The sequence below is a fragment of the Pimephales promelas genome, chromosome 4, assembly GCF_988280905.1.
Source record: "Pimephales promelas chromosome 4, fPimPro1.hap1.1, whole genome shotgun sequence".
NCBI lineage: Eukaryota > Metazoa > Chordata > Actinopteri > Cypriniformes > Leuciscidae > Pimephales > Pimephales promelas.
In genome coordinates, this window is record NC_142772.1 from 914,877 (window position 1) to 931,855 (window position 16,979).

At 35.9% G+C, this 16,979-nt stretch overlaps 1 protein-coding gene across 5 annotated transcripts; it reads left to right on the forward strand.

The window, feature by feature from the left end:
• Window positions 1-1,206: 1,206 nt before the first annotated feature.
• Window positions 1,207-15,765, forward strand: ak1 (adenylate kinase 1). Of its 5 annotated transcripts, none has more exons than XM_039661831.2 (7): window positions 1,207-1,309; window positions 9,452-9,484; window positions 11,602-11,637; window positions 11,969-12,132; window positions 13,458-13,574; window positions 13,790-13,981; window positions 15,679-15,765. In XM_039661831.2, exons 2-7 carry the CDS (start codon window positions 9,478-9,480, stop codon window positions 15,745-15,747), a joined length of 585 nt encoding a protein of 194 aa, XP_039517765.1. In that variant the 5' UTR covers window positions 1,207-1,309; window positions 9,452-9,477; the 3' UTR covers window positions 15,748-15,765. The 5 variants fall into 5 exon arrangements, with proteins under 5 accessions (XP_039517765.1, XP_039517767.1, XP_039517766.1 ...); XM_039661833.2 differs by having other exon boundaries at window positions 1,251-1,304; window positions 9,449-9,484; XM_039661832.2 differs by lacking the exon at window positions 1,207-1,309 and adding an exon at window positions 6,633-6,705.
• Window positions 15,766-16,979: the final 1,214 nt, after the last annotated feature.

Consider the following 16,979-nt stretch of genomic DNA (forward strand, 5'->3'; position numbering starts at 1 on the left):
GGTGTCGAGTTACATTCAAGATATTTTAAGGCATTTTTCAAGGATAAAATATTTAAATATGATATCACCAAAGATTAGTTTTAAGGGATACAATTATTTGGGGGCTTTAAACACATTCACTAAATCACATGACTTGCAAGAAGTGACATAATATCTTTGGAGGTAAAGTTTTCTCTCTTTTCCTCATTTTTATTTAGAAGACTTATCTAATAGTGTAAACCAGAACATTAATTTATACTGGACATAAAAATCTTTGCTTCTTTTAGTAAAAACAGGTTTTATATAGCTAATAAAACCTAAATGTAAATCTTTTCTTTTCTAGCTAGTAATGCGCTTTATGAGCTTAAAACATCCACCCTGTTGCATTAGTGTTACTTGTCAATCATTTTATCTCCTAAAACTCATCTTTGATCACCATAATGACATATTTAAGCATTTTTTTTCCTTGAAAAAAGTTCTTATGCCTTAAAATATCTTGAATGTAACTCGACACCCTCGCCTCATTTAGGGTTCTATGAATATGCAAATAAGCCCCGCCTCCACTCTAGCTAATGTGCTTTATGAGCATAAAACTTTTTTTTGATCACCATAATGACATATTTAAGCATTTTTTTTCCTTGAAAAAAGTTCTTATGCCTTAAAATATCTTGAATGTAACTCGACACCCTCGCCTCATTTAGGGTTCTATGAATATGCAAATGAGCCCCGCCTCCACTCTAGCTAGTAATGTGCTTTATGAGCTTAAAACTTTTTTTGATCACCATAATGACATATTTAAGCATTTTTTTTCCTTGAAAAAAGTTCTTATGCCTTAAAATATCTTGAATGTAACTCGACACCCTCGCCTCATTTTAGAGTTCTATGAATATGCAAATGAGCCCCGCCTCCACTCTAGCTAGTAATGTGCTTAAAACATCCGCCCTGTCACATTGTTTAAATGTGATGTAACAGGGTGGACAAACTTCCACATGTGACCTGGTCAGAATTATCAGTGTGTTTTTATGAAATACAGACATTTTCTCCCCTAGACAAGAAAAAAAAAATACATTTTAATATATGTTTAACTCAACTCAAGTCTGAAATCCACCAAAAGTGTAGAAATGCATGTGAAAATCAGCCTGAAATCAACATTGTGACCAGAGAAGGAGCCAATCCTGATCCATCCCTGCATTCCTCCAGCCCACCGACTTCCCACAATGCCGTGCGTCTATATAAAGCTGCATTGAGCGAAGGAGGGCTGGCGTGCAGCGGGTCACTCACACAGACAGGAGCCGGACACACACACACACACAGAGAGAGAGAGAGACAGGTCAGTGGAGAGGAAGTGCAGTGAGTGAATGAGACTGGCTTTAATGTGTGTGTGTGTGTGTGTGAGTTAAGCTCTTTAAGGTCTTGCTGTAGCATGAGAATCAGAGTCAGTTCTGTGTTTATTCAGCTGCAATGTCAAACAGGACAAATCCATGATGCTTTATCATGAGACACGACCTCACTTCCGCTGAGGAATAAACACACACTGATGGAAACAAAGGCCTGTTTCTCTATCGTACACACAGCCTCGTTTACGTAACAAACAAACAAACAGAGCCGCTCTCTTAAAGCTACGGCGCGCACTCTGTCGCTATGGCAACAGCGGGAACCACCAACATCCTGCGGTTTTCCTTCTTTATTGGCTTTAATGTTTAAAATGTGCGCAAAAGCTTCTTTAAAGTGGGAAGACTAAGAAAAAATTGTTAAAGTTTTTATTGTTGCTTATATGTTTATGTGAGTGAACGAGTGGATCTCTGAGCTGAGTGAGTGAGTGGAGGCGGGGCTCTTTTGCATATTCATAGAACCTCGCATACTAAATGAGGCGAGGGTGTCGAGTTACATTCAAGATAGTTTATTTTTTTTAATATGTCATTTTGGTGATCCAAGATCAGTTTTAAGGGATAAAACGGCGGACGTAAGAACCAACCAGGAAAAATGGTTATTTTTGCAGCATGAAAACCCCCTTTGTAAGCGTTCTGTTTAACAGTGATCGACAGCTGCAAAGGAACATCTTTTTTTAGCGCCGGGTCTGTTGGTTATGAATCTACGTGACAGGACGGTATCGAGGTTTCCCGTATTGATGTCCACAGATCCACGCTCATTAAACACATGTAGCTCGTTCTAAATCTTGATTTATGAGGTCATATGTGAAATTTAATCTGCTGGTATTCCTAAAAATTAGCTTGGAAACATTTATTTTAAAGTGACGAAGTTACATGTTACGACGCGTATAGTAATATATTATGCATAATTACTATAACTAACCCTAAACTAAACCCTAACCGTTACGCTATAGTACTCAGGACTTATTTGAGTATGTACCTAACCTGAGCTCTTCATGAAAATGTTGTTCATAAACTTATGTCATTATGTTATTTCATTAAATGTTATTTTACATTTATTACATATGACATCTGCCAGTTTTGAAACTGTGTTTGCACTTCTGTTGCAACTCATGTTTATACAGATTAAATTATATATGTATGTTTATATATTTTTATAACATTTATTTACAATTTTAATGACAATATTTAAATTAACTTATTAGCCTATATAATATTATTTAATAAATGTTATTTTGTAACAATAATTATTTGTTTGATCATATATATATATATATATATATATATATAAGGTTTATATATTTTATATTTACATTTTATTTACAACATTTAAATGAACTTTTATACTATATTATATGATATAATTTAGGAATACATTTTACTTTGCATTTATTCATTAACTTCTATTGACAAGAATTATTTCTTTAATCATTTATCTTTAACTTGGCAAATGAAGTGAAAACCCCCCCCACAATTTTAATTAAAACTGAGAACATGCTGAGATTACCAGTTATATTCTGCATATGATGTCACTTCCTGTGCATCTTCAAGGAATGTTCTATTTTTAAAGCAAACATGGGCAATTTTCATTACAATGATAATATATATATATATATATATATATATATATATATATATATATATATATATATATATATATATATATATATATATATTACAACTGCAGGATGTTTAAGAGACCCATGAGTGATCAGTGTGAGGGACTGAAGCATGAGCAGCTGCTAACACACACTCCCACCAGCTTTATATAGAACTCCTCTCTCCACACACACACACACACACACACACACCGACACGGATCCGTTGCGCTCTCTAGTAACCGAAAACTTAAAGTGATTTCCCAAATGTTACATAATCTCCGATCCGACATCCATCCTAACCTTTCTAAACTTTCACTAATTCTGGTGTGACGCCTCACTGCATCTTCAGCTTTGCTTTTAAGTTTAAATGGGTATCAGAAAATAGTTCATAAAACAAAAAATGTTTAATAAAACTAATAAATAAGACTGTTTTAAAAGTAAAATCCTTATAGTTCCATATTTGAAATAAAACATGAGTAGACTTGTGCCTTCGGCAGCATTATATAATACATACAAATATATATGTATATGTGTGTGTGTGTGTGTGTGTGTGTGTGTGTGTGTAAAATTGAACAGTGTGTTTGAGTTTATATGTTTATTAATTTATATATTATATACTGCTTTGTATAGCCAGAATGACTCATAAGCAGCAATATTTTTCATTTATGTTTATGTCATTCATACTTTGAGGAGCAGATCCATGTGGCCATATTGCTGATATTCCAACGTGAAACAAACATTTAAAACTAAAATAAATGCTTTATTTTAAATGTCTTTTGCACGACACACTAAACACTGCAATCTATCAAATAATGACCATTGAGTGCTCAATTAATTACTCAAGCTGGCGGCCATCGGGACATAAACAGGCCACAAAATCCAGCGTTTCCAGGGAATAACACACATAGTTCATAACTCTACAATTGAACATGTAACTTGGCCATATTCTTACCAGTGAATGCCAGCACAACAGTCCCGCATGCTGTAGAGTCCATCACAATCCCCATAATTGGCCCGAGCGGGAGTCCTAAAGCGTCCAGTGCTGATTCAGGCCTTCGGTGACATTTACCGTGACCCGGGGTCATAAACCATCACAGCAACTGGAGAGAAGATCAGCACACTCGTTACATAATACTCCACAAAACACACATCGCACCGCAAGACCAGTTCATGGAGAGAAAAACCTGCTAAAGTCTCTTTATCAACCATTTTTACACCAAAAGTGGCTTTTCAGAAGCACTTCCGTCTGGCGTATTACTTGCGTGTACATATAAGAAACTCACCACAGTGTATGTGAGACTTTATATGCTATAATAAGGTACTCTCTCTCTCTCTTGGTGTCAATGCATACCATAGTTATTAGTTATTACACTAGACGAGGAAGCGATTCGGATTTTTAAAGGGAACTTCCTTATATTTCAATATTTGCAAGCAAACATGAGCAGACTTGTGGGTTCATCTACAACGGTCGCCACAACATACAGGTAAAACTAGAAAATTAGAATATTGTGCAAAAGTTATAATTCACCTTTGGCTAAGCCACGCCCAAGAATGTAGATTGACCAATCACAGCGCAGCCAAGAACGAGCTCCCACACAGACTCCGACACTTTTTCACAGCGCTCCATTGACTTTCAACACAGGCGTCTCACATTTTTGGTCTCGGCAGGATATTACCGTCTTCATTTTATCAAAAATATGGTTAAACGTTGTGCCTCGGGCATTTGTAACACAGATATGCGTTTCCCAGAGAGGTTGGAGGGGGTGTCCGATTTTTCTCTTCCCAAAACCGAAGTCAAATCCTGACAAGTGTCGTCTTTGGATTAACGTTAAACTGTGTGGATGTCCTCAGTCAGCTAAACCCCGCAAACATCAACAAGCACATCTCTTTTTACTTCTAACCTTACTGTGAGTGTGAAGTTATACTAGTTAGACTGTTTTATAATGTTTTAGGTTATGATTTCGGTTCTTATACGGGTTGTTGATACGCTAGCTGCTAATAAATACAACGTTATACTCGTGTAGTCTGTTTGCTCTGTAATAACGATTATAGAAGTGAATAGAGACCTAACGGTTGCTCTCTGATATTGTTAGTCCCAGCCTCCGTCTCCATTAGTAGGAAATGCGGTGGTTCATTTTTTGACTGTGAGCGGTAACGTTATTATGCTTTTGCCTCTATTTGGATGCCTTGTTGTTCTTGCGTTTCACCTGTATGTCTTGAATATAGCCTTCGAACGCATATTGCAGCACCTTTTGCCTACTTCTATCGGACACTTTATTTGCTGCTTTATGAAAGTTTGATAACATTTCAGCAGGATGAGCTGTTACAGCATAAGCCACGCAGAGCGCAGATGAAGTTTGACGGATGTAGCAACAGTAACTAAGGGAATTATGATGATATTGAAAAACCCAAATTTAAAATTTCAGAAAATTAGAATATTACATTACACTTTTAAATACAGAAATGTCGGCCCTCTTAAATATGATCTTGTATACTAAATATATTAGTTTCACCTTTTAATTTGAATTACTGAAATACATTGCACGATATTCTAATTATTCTAGTCCAGTACATTTTCTAAAAATATACTTCAGTCAAACCAAAAATTATTCAGACACAAGATATCATTTTTGCAAGCAATGCTTGATCACTGGTTGAGCTAAACTGGTATTATCTAATTGTGTAATTTAACAGATATTCAACATAATTCATGTGTGAGAGTCCAACAGAAGTTCTGCTCATATTTATCACCATATTCTTAAACTATAACGCATAAACTGATAATGTGAGAGATGTCTGAATAAATGTGGGTTTGACTGTACATACTTTGCAATGTTTGAGTCTCTAAGTAAAGAAGAAGAACCGCACTCTCTAGTTAAATCTCATGAAGATTTATTCATTCACCATGTCCACACAGACGCGTTTCGGCCTAAGCCATCATCAGTGAGTCTCTAAGTAACTAAGAAATTGTGAGTCTTGAACAGTTTTTTGTACCTTATAATATATAACGTTTATATATATACGTATATAACGTATAATATATAATGTTCCTCTCAATTAATTTTATCAACAAACGTTCTTCCAGTAACATTACTAGAACGCTCGTTCAAAGTTATCCGATCTTTAATAACGTCCTCAAAACTCAAAAATTTAAACATCAAACGTTTTTTAAATGTAACGACTTGTTCCGGAACGTTCAGAGGACATTCAAAAGTAACATTCCGATAATGTTCAAAGAATGATCAAATGGAATGTTCACATAATAACCAAGAAACAACGTTTTTAAAACTGTATGGAAGCACTTAAACGTTCTTAAAACATATTTTTGTCCTCAAAGACATACTACTAATAAAAACAATGTCACGATCTTTTTCAAAACACATTTTGTGTTGCATTCAATCAGTTATGGGGTTAAAGGTCAGAGCTAACAATAGATCCGAACACATTTATTCGACTAATGTCTTGTATGAAAATCAGTCTGTAGTGTAAAACCTTCGACACAGTTATCTCAAAGCCACAGCAAAAGCTCCAACTGTGAGCAGAGATCATGCACTCGAGACGATATTCATCTTCATTAAAGTAGTGCCACTCTTTTAAAGCAAAGAGCAGAAAGACCAGCCTCTACAGCATTTGCATGAGAAGTATTGCAGGTCACATGACCAAGAGAAAAGGATCTGTTTACACTTGCCGTCAGACGCACCAGGGCAGAGTATCTCAGCTGAGCTCTCAGAACAGTAAGACACACTCTTTATAATGGCGGTTTGAGTCTTTATGCTTTCATAAATCCTGTGGTGTGTGAGCGTCACTAATCTAGACTTTATACACTTACTAACATGCATTAGTTAAACTGCATGCTGTGCTTGAGATGTGAAGTAGAATTATATAAACACACTCTTGAGAGCATTAAATACCTCTGCAGCAATAACAGAGTATAAATAAATGAGAATGAATAAAGAGTTTGAGAGTTTTGAGTTCCAGTCGCCTTCACGCTGTTTACAGTAACGCTCATATCATTTGTGCAGTGTGTGTTCCTGTTCTGGTTTGGGTTTGAGGCGTGACCCGTCAAAGTGACAGCTCAAATATGTCACGTTTGTTCATAAGCTTCTCACAGAGCCTCTTAATCCAGAGTTTGATTTACAGGTACAGGCGCTGATAACATATTCAACACTATGAACAAACTTTCTTACAGTAACGGTAATAAAGTGTTCGTACTTGAGTGATGTTCTCAAAACATTTGCACAAAAACATTATTTATACATCGAACGTTTTAATTGGACGTTTTTTTAAATGTAACGACTTGTTTCGGAACGTTCAGAGAACATTCAAAAGTAACATTCTGATAATGTTTGAAGAATGATGAAATGGAATGTTCACATAACCAAGAAAAAACTGTATGTTTAAATAATGTTCTCAAAACGTTAGCACAAAAACATCATCTATGGAACATTTTAGTTGGATGTTCGTCTAACATTTGTAAATATACAGGTGAAACTCGAAAAATGTGAATATGGTGCAAAAGTTCAGTAATTGATAAATAAAAAGTTAAATAAAAATTAATTTTTATAAAAAGTTAATAAAAATAAAAAGTTCAGTAAATGACTTTCACCCCAAATTCAAAATTAGAATATTGTGAAAATGTTTTCATGTCTGTAAACCATAATCATCATAATTACATCAAATAAAGGCTTTAAATATCTCACTTTGCATGTAATGAGTCTATATAATATATTAGTTTCAACCTTTTAAGTTGAATTACTGAAATAAATTAACTTTTGCACAATATTCTAATTTTTCGGGTTTCACCTGTGGGTTATTACTCGTTTCAGAAGACATTCAAAAACCACATTCACAATTTCCTTAAAGTTTGTTGATTTAAAAAAAACTGGACGTTTTGAACGTTCAGAAATATTGTTTTAATAACTTGAAGAATTAGATCACTTAAAAAAAAACTTTTGCTGATAATTTACTCACCCCCGTGTCATCCAAGATGTCCATGTCTTTCTTTCTTCAGTCGAAAAGAAATGAAGGTTTTTGATGAAAACATTCCAGGATTTTCTCCATATAATGGACTTCAATGGGGTCCAAACAGTTCAAGGTCCAAATGACAGTTTCAGTCCAGCTTAAAAGCGCTAAAAAAACGTCGCGTTCGCGACTCTCCTGTTTGAACTTATTCATTCAACGAACGAAATGAACGAAATTACTCAAAAAAAGATTTCTTAATTTTGCTGAACGAGTTCGAACTGGAGAGTCACGAACGCGCATCACAGAACAGAGCAAGGCGAGCATTTGTGCTTATAAAACGTAATTTTTTTAATGTATTTTTTAAATGACCGCTCGTTTCGCTATATAAGACCCTTATTCATCGTCTGGTGTCGTTTAAAGCCCTTTGAAGCTGCACTGAAACTCTCATTTGGACCTTGAACCGTTTGGACCCCATTGAAGTCCATTATATGGAGAAAATCCTGCAATGTTTTCATCAAAAACCTTAATTTATTTTCGACTGAAGAAAGAAAGACATGGACATCTTGGATGACATGGGGGCGAGTGAACTACTCCTTTAATGGGAAGTTGGGAACACTAGCAATTGTTTCAGTACTGTGTCTTTTACAAGTGTCCTCCCCACCTCAAACATTTATAGGATTTTTAAACAAAATAAACCCCTTTTATGATTTATTTTCTTACAAAATCGGTTATGTTAGATAAAAAACATTTTTTTTTCTGCAATCCCACTATGGGAGGAGTGAAAAACACATTTGTTCTCTTTTGGCCCTGTTGTAACCTGAACTGCAGAAACATACTGTAACTTTCAACTTTCAAAACTGCCAGAAAGAGCATTTATTGTCACTAAACTACACAGATCAACACATGAGCACATTTGCACTGATCAGCAGAAGCACTGTGGTAAAAGTGTAAAAGCTTGTGTTGTTTCTGCCTATGTGTGTGAACTGCTGATGGTTAATCCCTCCTTGAAATCATGATTATTAAAATTTTAGAGCGGTCGGGACTCGGGACTGATTTCCCGGAATATCGCTTCCCGCGAAATTGCATACGGTCTCCGCGGGTCACGTGATATAGATCCAGCAGTAAAAAAAATACAATACGAACGAGAAGAATTGACCACGCGGATCATTCAAAACACCCCGAAGAATAATGGGTTATACAAACTAAACAACATGTTATTTTTGTGTTTATCTGCTCGTGTCCACGTCGAACTGTATTGATCCGCAGAGCGCTACAACCAAAACAATGTTCTTCCGCCTCACGCGTGTCAGTAATCTTAAAGGCACAGCAGCACCACAAAACAGCTCTCGTTTAATTCTGTGATTCGTTTCGGTTTCTGTTTTGTTATTATCTGCTCGCATCCGACATGATTTTGAACGGACTGATGGAGGTTTATTAGAGAATAAGTGGCTGGACTTCAAATCAACAATACAAGTAGTGCCGTTTATACTTGGACTAATTTTTTGTCTTTTATTGCAGGATAATCTCTCACATAACAGACAACCATGGCAGGTGAGCAGATTTCTTTCCTCTACAATATTGTATGGATCTATTAGACGTGCATTGGCGATTGTTTTATGGAGTCAGTCCCTTGAATGAAAGAGATTGATTGTTAAAAGCAGACGTGTGAGGAATAACAATCCTTCGGGAAGAGCCAAACATACTACATACAGATGGAGAAACTGACCTTTATACACACACACATTCGGGACTGTCCAACTGGATCACTGTGCGAATTTATGTCAATGACAAACAGAAATATCGCTAACGCTACCAAATAGATGCAATAACGAATAAACAGATGGCAGTCCGTGTATGACCACCCAAATAAGCTTCTTATCATGAGTCATCGAGTTGTTATGGCCTCTGGTGACATCGCGTGGACACTCGTTGTATTGCAAGAGGTTCTGTAGTTCTCTATAACAGTTGCGAGAAAGAGGAAAAAATATAAACAACTACTCAGTTTTGAGTTATTGATGACAAAAAAAATGCATACAAATATTTTTTTTTGAGGAAACAGTCTTATGCTGCTTTGAGAACCGAATGAAACGAACGAACCGATGCAGAATCGAACAATTTAACCACAGTTCCACAACGGGAAGCGTTAACCAGCTTGCAGGGTGTTTTTTTAATAGCCCAAAAAAATCAACATACAGAACATTCCCTAATGGTTATTTTCAGGTTATTTTAATAAAATAGCATAGGCCTACCAATTAAAACGCTGCAGATGTTTTGGTGTAATGACCAATACAGAGCTCTGAAATTAGTTTAATAGCTAGAATTTATGTTGAAATGAGTTCAAGGCTAAATTAAAACGTGCTGTAATCAGCTAAATCCAAATTTATAGCTACAATATGAACTTAAATATTAAAATATCTACTTACCTCACGCACCTTCTCTTGTCTTCCACAGAAAACCGCGCCTAATTTAAATATTAACGGTCGTTTCGTTTTACTTGCTGACTGACTAGTTTATCGACCTCTTTATTGAATAATTGCTTATAAAGAGTAAATATAATTTCGGATAGATTTGACACCCTCATGTTAATCAGAAGTTTTTGTTTACGGACGAAAACATTTAGGCTACGTGCCAAACTGTACTTTTTTGCCATTTGCCGTTGCCATTTAGTCAAATATTTATTTATTTATTTATTTATTGTTATTATTATTTTTTTATTGTCTGTGAATAAATTTAATATTTTACAAATTATAGATTGTGTTGAAGTCATTGATATTTGGTGTTGAAGAAATGTACAATCTGGGTAGCTACCTCGTGAATATATAGTCAAACAAAAAATGTATTCAGACACCTTCAACTTTTCCCACATAATCACTGGTTATTTTGAAAAAGGTTATAAAATATGAGCAGAACTCAGATCAGTGGATATTTGACTGGTTTTGTCCGTCCTTCTGTTAGATTCTCACACATGAATTATGTTGAATATCTGTCAGCTGTTAAATTTAACTACACAATTACTGTAGATAATACCAGTTTAGCTCAACCAGTGACCAAGCAATGCTTCATGTTGTTCAGTGTGTGTGTAGCAATTACAGAAAACACACTTCAGCAAAACATGGTCAGGTCAAAGAATAATTTTTGGTCCCAAATTGTTATACATTCACTGTATGAAGAATATTTGTGTATTAATATGTCACAGTTTAATTTATTTTGCTCTCCTCACTTACATAAATGAACTATAGTGTCCTGCACACACTAGTAAAAATATATCAAAAATAATATTTGGTGTCTGAATAATTTTTGGTATGACTATACAGACTTTACATGTAGAGTTCAGGGTCAAACCTGTTGTGTGAAGCTCTTCTTCACCGTTGCCATGGGAGATGTTGGCAACAGTTGCCATGGCGACCTCAAGCATTCAGATCTACCTGAAGGAAAGTGTGTGTCAGAAAATGGGGTCGGGATGTTCAAGTAAATTAGCTGTGGCGAAACCAGAGGGTGAGGTATTCGGCCAGAAACATTCACAACTTCAGATCCCAAGAGAGTTTGATAGGACTGAGATCTCAGATGATCAGTATTTACACACAGTAGCCTAATAATAATAGAAATGCAGCCTCTGTTGATTCAGATGTTACATTTGGACTAATTTGAATGGATTTGTTGTTTCACAGATAAAATTAAAAATGCTAAGATCGTCTTTGTCGTGGGTAAGTTGAGTTACTTTTACACTTCACAACTTTCAAAACTAATGATCTGATGCTCAAATCATTGATAATAATCATGATTGTTTCTTGAGCATCAGATCATCATATTAGAGTGATTTCTGTAGGGTCATGTGACACTGAAGACTGGAGTAATGATGCTGAAAATTCAGCTTTGATCACAGGAATAAATTATATTCACATAGAAAATAGATATTATAAATAACAATAATATTTCACATTTTTACAGTATTTTTAATCAAATTAATACATCCTTGATGAGCAGAAGAGACTCTTTTAAAGTAAATGATCCGTGTTTCTCCCTCCGTGTGGTCAGGTGGCCCCGGGTCTGGGAAAGGCACCCAGTGTGAGAAGATCGTGGCGAAGTACGGCTACACACACCTGTCCTCTGGTGACCTTCTGCGAGCCGAGGTGGCGTCCGGCTCCGAAAGGGGAAAACAGCTGCAGGCCATCATGCAGAAAGGAGAACTCGTGCCTCTGGTCAGTGCGCGTCTGGCCCGGTCAGCAGGGTTTCAATGAACACCAAATGCGGGTTAAAATCAACTAGTTATGCTGTCAAATTTGGCGTGTTATTTATTATGTTTATTCACTTTGCTGGGGAAGTTTGTGTAAATGCCTGGTTTGAAAACCTTTTCACAATATTCTAATTTTGAATTTGGGGTTTTCATAAGCTGTAAGCCAATAATCATCAAAATTATAACAAATAAAGGCTTGAATCTCACTTTGCTTGTAGTGAGTCTATATAATATATTAGTTTCACCTTTTAAGTTGAATTTCTGAAATAAATTAACCTTTGCACAATATTAAAGTTTTTCGAGTTTCACCTGTATATTATGGAAGCTTGTTTCCGCCACTGAATAAAAAATAAATTAATAAATAATTGCGACTTTTTATCTCACAATTGCGAGATATAAAGTCACAATTCTGTGAAATAAAGTCGTAATTCTGAGAAATAAAGTCGCAAATGCGAGAAAAAAAGCCAGAATGGCGAGATTTCACAATTCACAATTCTGAATCGGTGAATTGGTCAGAATTCGTGAGAAATAAATAAATATTCAGAATACGTGAGAAATAAAGTCGCAATTTTGAGAAATAAAGTCAGAATTGCTTGAAATAAAGTCGCTATTGCGTGTTAGAAAGTTAGAATTGCGAGAGAAAAAAATAACAATTGTGACTTTTCTCTCACAATTGCGACTTTATATTGCGCAATTCTGAATTTATATCTCACAATTGCGTATTATAAAGTCATAATTGCGAGATATAATCGTGCAATTCGGAAAAAAAAGTCAGAATTTTAAGTATATTTCTCGCAATTGCAAGTTTTTATCTCATAATTCTGACGCAACACGCGATTGAATGTATAAAGTGACTTTATATCTTGCAGTTCTGACTTTATAATGCACATTTGAGAATTTATTTCACGCAATTCTGAGGAAAAAAGTCACAATTGTGTTTAAATCTCGCCATTCTGTCTTTTTTTTTCCTCGCAATTGCGACTTTATTTCTCAGAATTGCAACTTTATTTCTCTGAATAAATGTAAACTCGCAATTGTGAGATAAAAAGTCGCAATTACCTTTTTTGTTTTTCATTCTGTGGCGGAAACAAGCTTCCATAGTATATAAATATACTGTGACATAGTTAATCTGGTTTGTTTATTTATTTTTGGCTTGTAGAAGTTCTGAATGGCCGGTAACTTAAAAATTTAGCAGCCAAATTAGCCGTGAAAAAGTTAATTTCAAGCCCTGGCTGCCACAGTGAAGGTGAGGACAATAAGAGCGTTCTGATGATACTCTGCTCTCTGCAGGACACGGTCCTGGACATGATCAAGGACGCCATGATCGCCAAGGCGGACACCTCGAAGGGTTACCTGATTGACGGATACCCTCGAGAAGTCAAACAGGGAGAGGAGTTCGAGAAGAAGGTAGAAGAACTATTTGCCATCATCTGTCATCAACATAGACATTCAAATCTTCATTTACCATCGTTAACTCAAAGCCAAAACCTAAAGGGCTACATTAGTTTAGTATTGGAAGTTATACGTTAAAATGATAACTGATGAGTAACTGTTGATAACAGATGAGCTGTCATGAGTAAGTCATGAATCTCCTCTCTCTCTCTGTGTGTGTGTTGGGTCAGATCGGCGCTCCGGCTCTGCTGTTGTACATCGATGCGAAGGGCGAGACGATGGTGAAGAGACTCATGAAGCGCGGCGAGACCAGCGGCCGAGCCGACGACAACGAGGAGACCATTAAGAAGAGACTGGATCTGTATTACAAAGCCACCGAACCCGTCATCGCTTTCTACGAGCAGCGCGGCATCGTGAGGAAGGTGACGAGCGTTACATTCTCCTGAAACATCATTCAGTTACACATCTCACAGCCTGCGTTTACACACACAACTTCTGCGTCATTGCGACTGAATTCATTCTGATTGATGAATTTTTATATCGTTACAATATTTCAGCATCATTACGCTATTTCTATGTCATTACACTATTTCTACATCATTACGTTATTTCTGTCATTACGCTATTTCAACATCATTATACTATTTCAACATCATTACGCTATTTCTACATTTTACACTATTTCTACCTCATTACGCTATTTCTACATCATTACGCTATTTCTGTCATTACGCTATTTCTGTCATTACGCTATTTCTGTCATTAAGCTATTTCTACACCATTACGCTATTTCTACGTCATTACGCTAATTCTACGTCATTATGCTCACTATTTCTACATCATTACGCTATTTCTGTCATTACGCTATTTCTGTCATTACGCTATTTCTGTCATTAAGCTATTTCTACATCATTACGCTATTTCTACGTCATTACGCTAATTCTACGTCATTATGCTCACTATTTCTACATCATTACGCTATTTCTAAGTCATTACGCTATTTCTACATCATTGTGCTATTTCTACGTCATTTTCGCTATTTTTACGTCATTACGCTATTTCTACGTCATTTTCTGTATTTCTGCATCATTACGCTATTTCTACAGCATTATGCTATTTCTGCATCATTACGCTATTTCTACGTCATTTTCGCTATTTCTACGTCATTACGCTATTTCTACGTTCTACGTCATTACGCTATTTCTACGTCATTTTCTGTATTTCTACATCATTACGCTATTTCTACAGCATTATGCTATTTCTGCATCATTACGCTATTTCTACGTCATTTTCGCTATTTCTACGTCATTACGCTATTTCTACGTTCTACGTCATTACGCTATTTCTACGTCATTTTCGCTATTTCTACGTCATTTTCTGTATTTCTACATCCTTGCGCTATTTCTATAGCATTACACTATTTCTGCATCATTGCGCTATTTCTACGTCATTTTCGCTATTTCTACGTCATTGCGTTATTTCTACATCATTACGCTATTTCTGCATCATTATGCTATTTCTACGTCATTTTCGCTATTTCTACGTCATTAGCTATTTCTACGTCATTTTCGCTATTTCTACGTCATTACGCTATTTCTACGTCATTGCGTTATTTCTACGTCATAACGCTATTTTTACATCATAACGCTATTTCTATATCATTTTCGCTATTTCTACGTCATTGCGTTATTTCTACATCATAACGCTATTTCTACATCATAACGCTATTTCTATATCATTTTCGCTATTTCTAAGTCATTACGCTATTTGTACGTCATTTTCGCTATTTTTACGTCATTTCCGCTATTTCTACATCATTACGCTATTTCTGTCACTGCACATGCGCATTCCTTTCAGTTTCGGTTTTCAATCTGATCAAGTGTTTACATGTTCTCTCGATCGGATAAGCAAAGGAATAAACTTTCAATCCTATCGAAATGTCATTGGTATCGAGCGCAATCGGATCGAGTAGGGCATTTACATGAAGGCTTTTCACTGCGATTGAGCGTCAATCCCATTTCTAGCGGATTATCTGGTTGCGTGTAAGCGTAGCCATTGCTCGTCTGTTAGTTGTCCTCAGTTTAACCCGTTGAATGTTTCTCTCTCTCTCCTCCTCCAGATAAACTCTGAGCTGCCGGTGGACGAGGTATTCGCAATTGTTGAAAAAGCTATTGATGAGCTGAAGTAAAAAGCACTTGACGACAAACCCTGGTTTCCTTTGTATTTTTTCTCATTTATACGTCTTTATAGAGCCTAGTCTATACTCTCTTCAAACTACAGAAGGATTCAAGAACCTTCAAACTCGACATCCAGAAGTGTGTGTGTGTGTATGTGTGTGTGCATTCATTGGTCAAACACACCGATCCAGACTTTAAATAAGCAAACCTTCACAAGTTCACGTTTTTTATTGCACAAGATTGGAAAACATCTCTACACTGCTTGATTGTGATTGGTTGAGCCTGTTCCAGAAGTAAAAACCCCGGTAACACTTTAGAATACGGTTTCTTCGTTAATGAATAACTATAAGAACTAATGAGTAACACAATATTAACAATCTAGTAACTATTATTAACTAACAAGAAACTCTGATTAACAAACTAGTAAGTAATAGCGCACAGACGAAAGTGGTAGTTCACTATTAAGAAATCAATAACTACTATTTTTTTAATACTTCCCAGAGAACTACTGAAAAAGTTTATTAATAATCTAGTAACTACTATTAACTAAAAGAAACTCTTATTAACGAATTAGTAAGTAATAGCTCACAGATGAAAGTGTTACTAGATACTTCTGTGGGAGTTACTAATTATTTGGATTCGTATTATAAAGTGAAGATCATTGGAACGAACTAGTAATGACTCAAGTGTTACTAAAGACATTTTCTAAAAGTATACTAAAGTTCACCAAAAATCTCAAACGGTTGCACAAATCATGACTAGATCATGTAGTAACACTTGAGTAATTACTAGTTAGTTCCAATGATCTTCACTTTATAATACGGATCCAAATAATTAGTAATTCCCACAGAAGTATCTAGTAATACTTGGTACTTACTAATTATTTGGATCCGTATTATAAAGTGAAGATCATTGGAACTAACTAGTAGTCGGGGCTCATTTGCATATTCATAGAAGGTTGGGTGTCGAGTTACATTCAAGCTATTTTAAGGCATTAAAAAATGTTTAAATATATGATTTTGGTGATCAAAGATGATTTCTACGGGATAAAATCATTGACTTGAGTGGTTTTAACTGTAGTTAACTGTAATAACAGCTGCTCTGGTGTCAGCGCTGCTCTCTGGTGGACAGAACTGCTCACTGAACGCCACAAGATCATGGTGATAATGAGACCCAAAGGTGTCCAAACAACAGACACACGGTCAGGATGTTTCCTGGTGTTTCAGACTCACGGAGTTCGGAA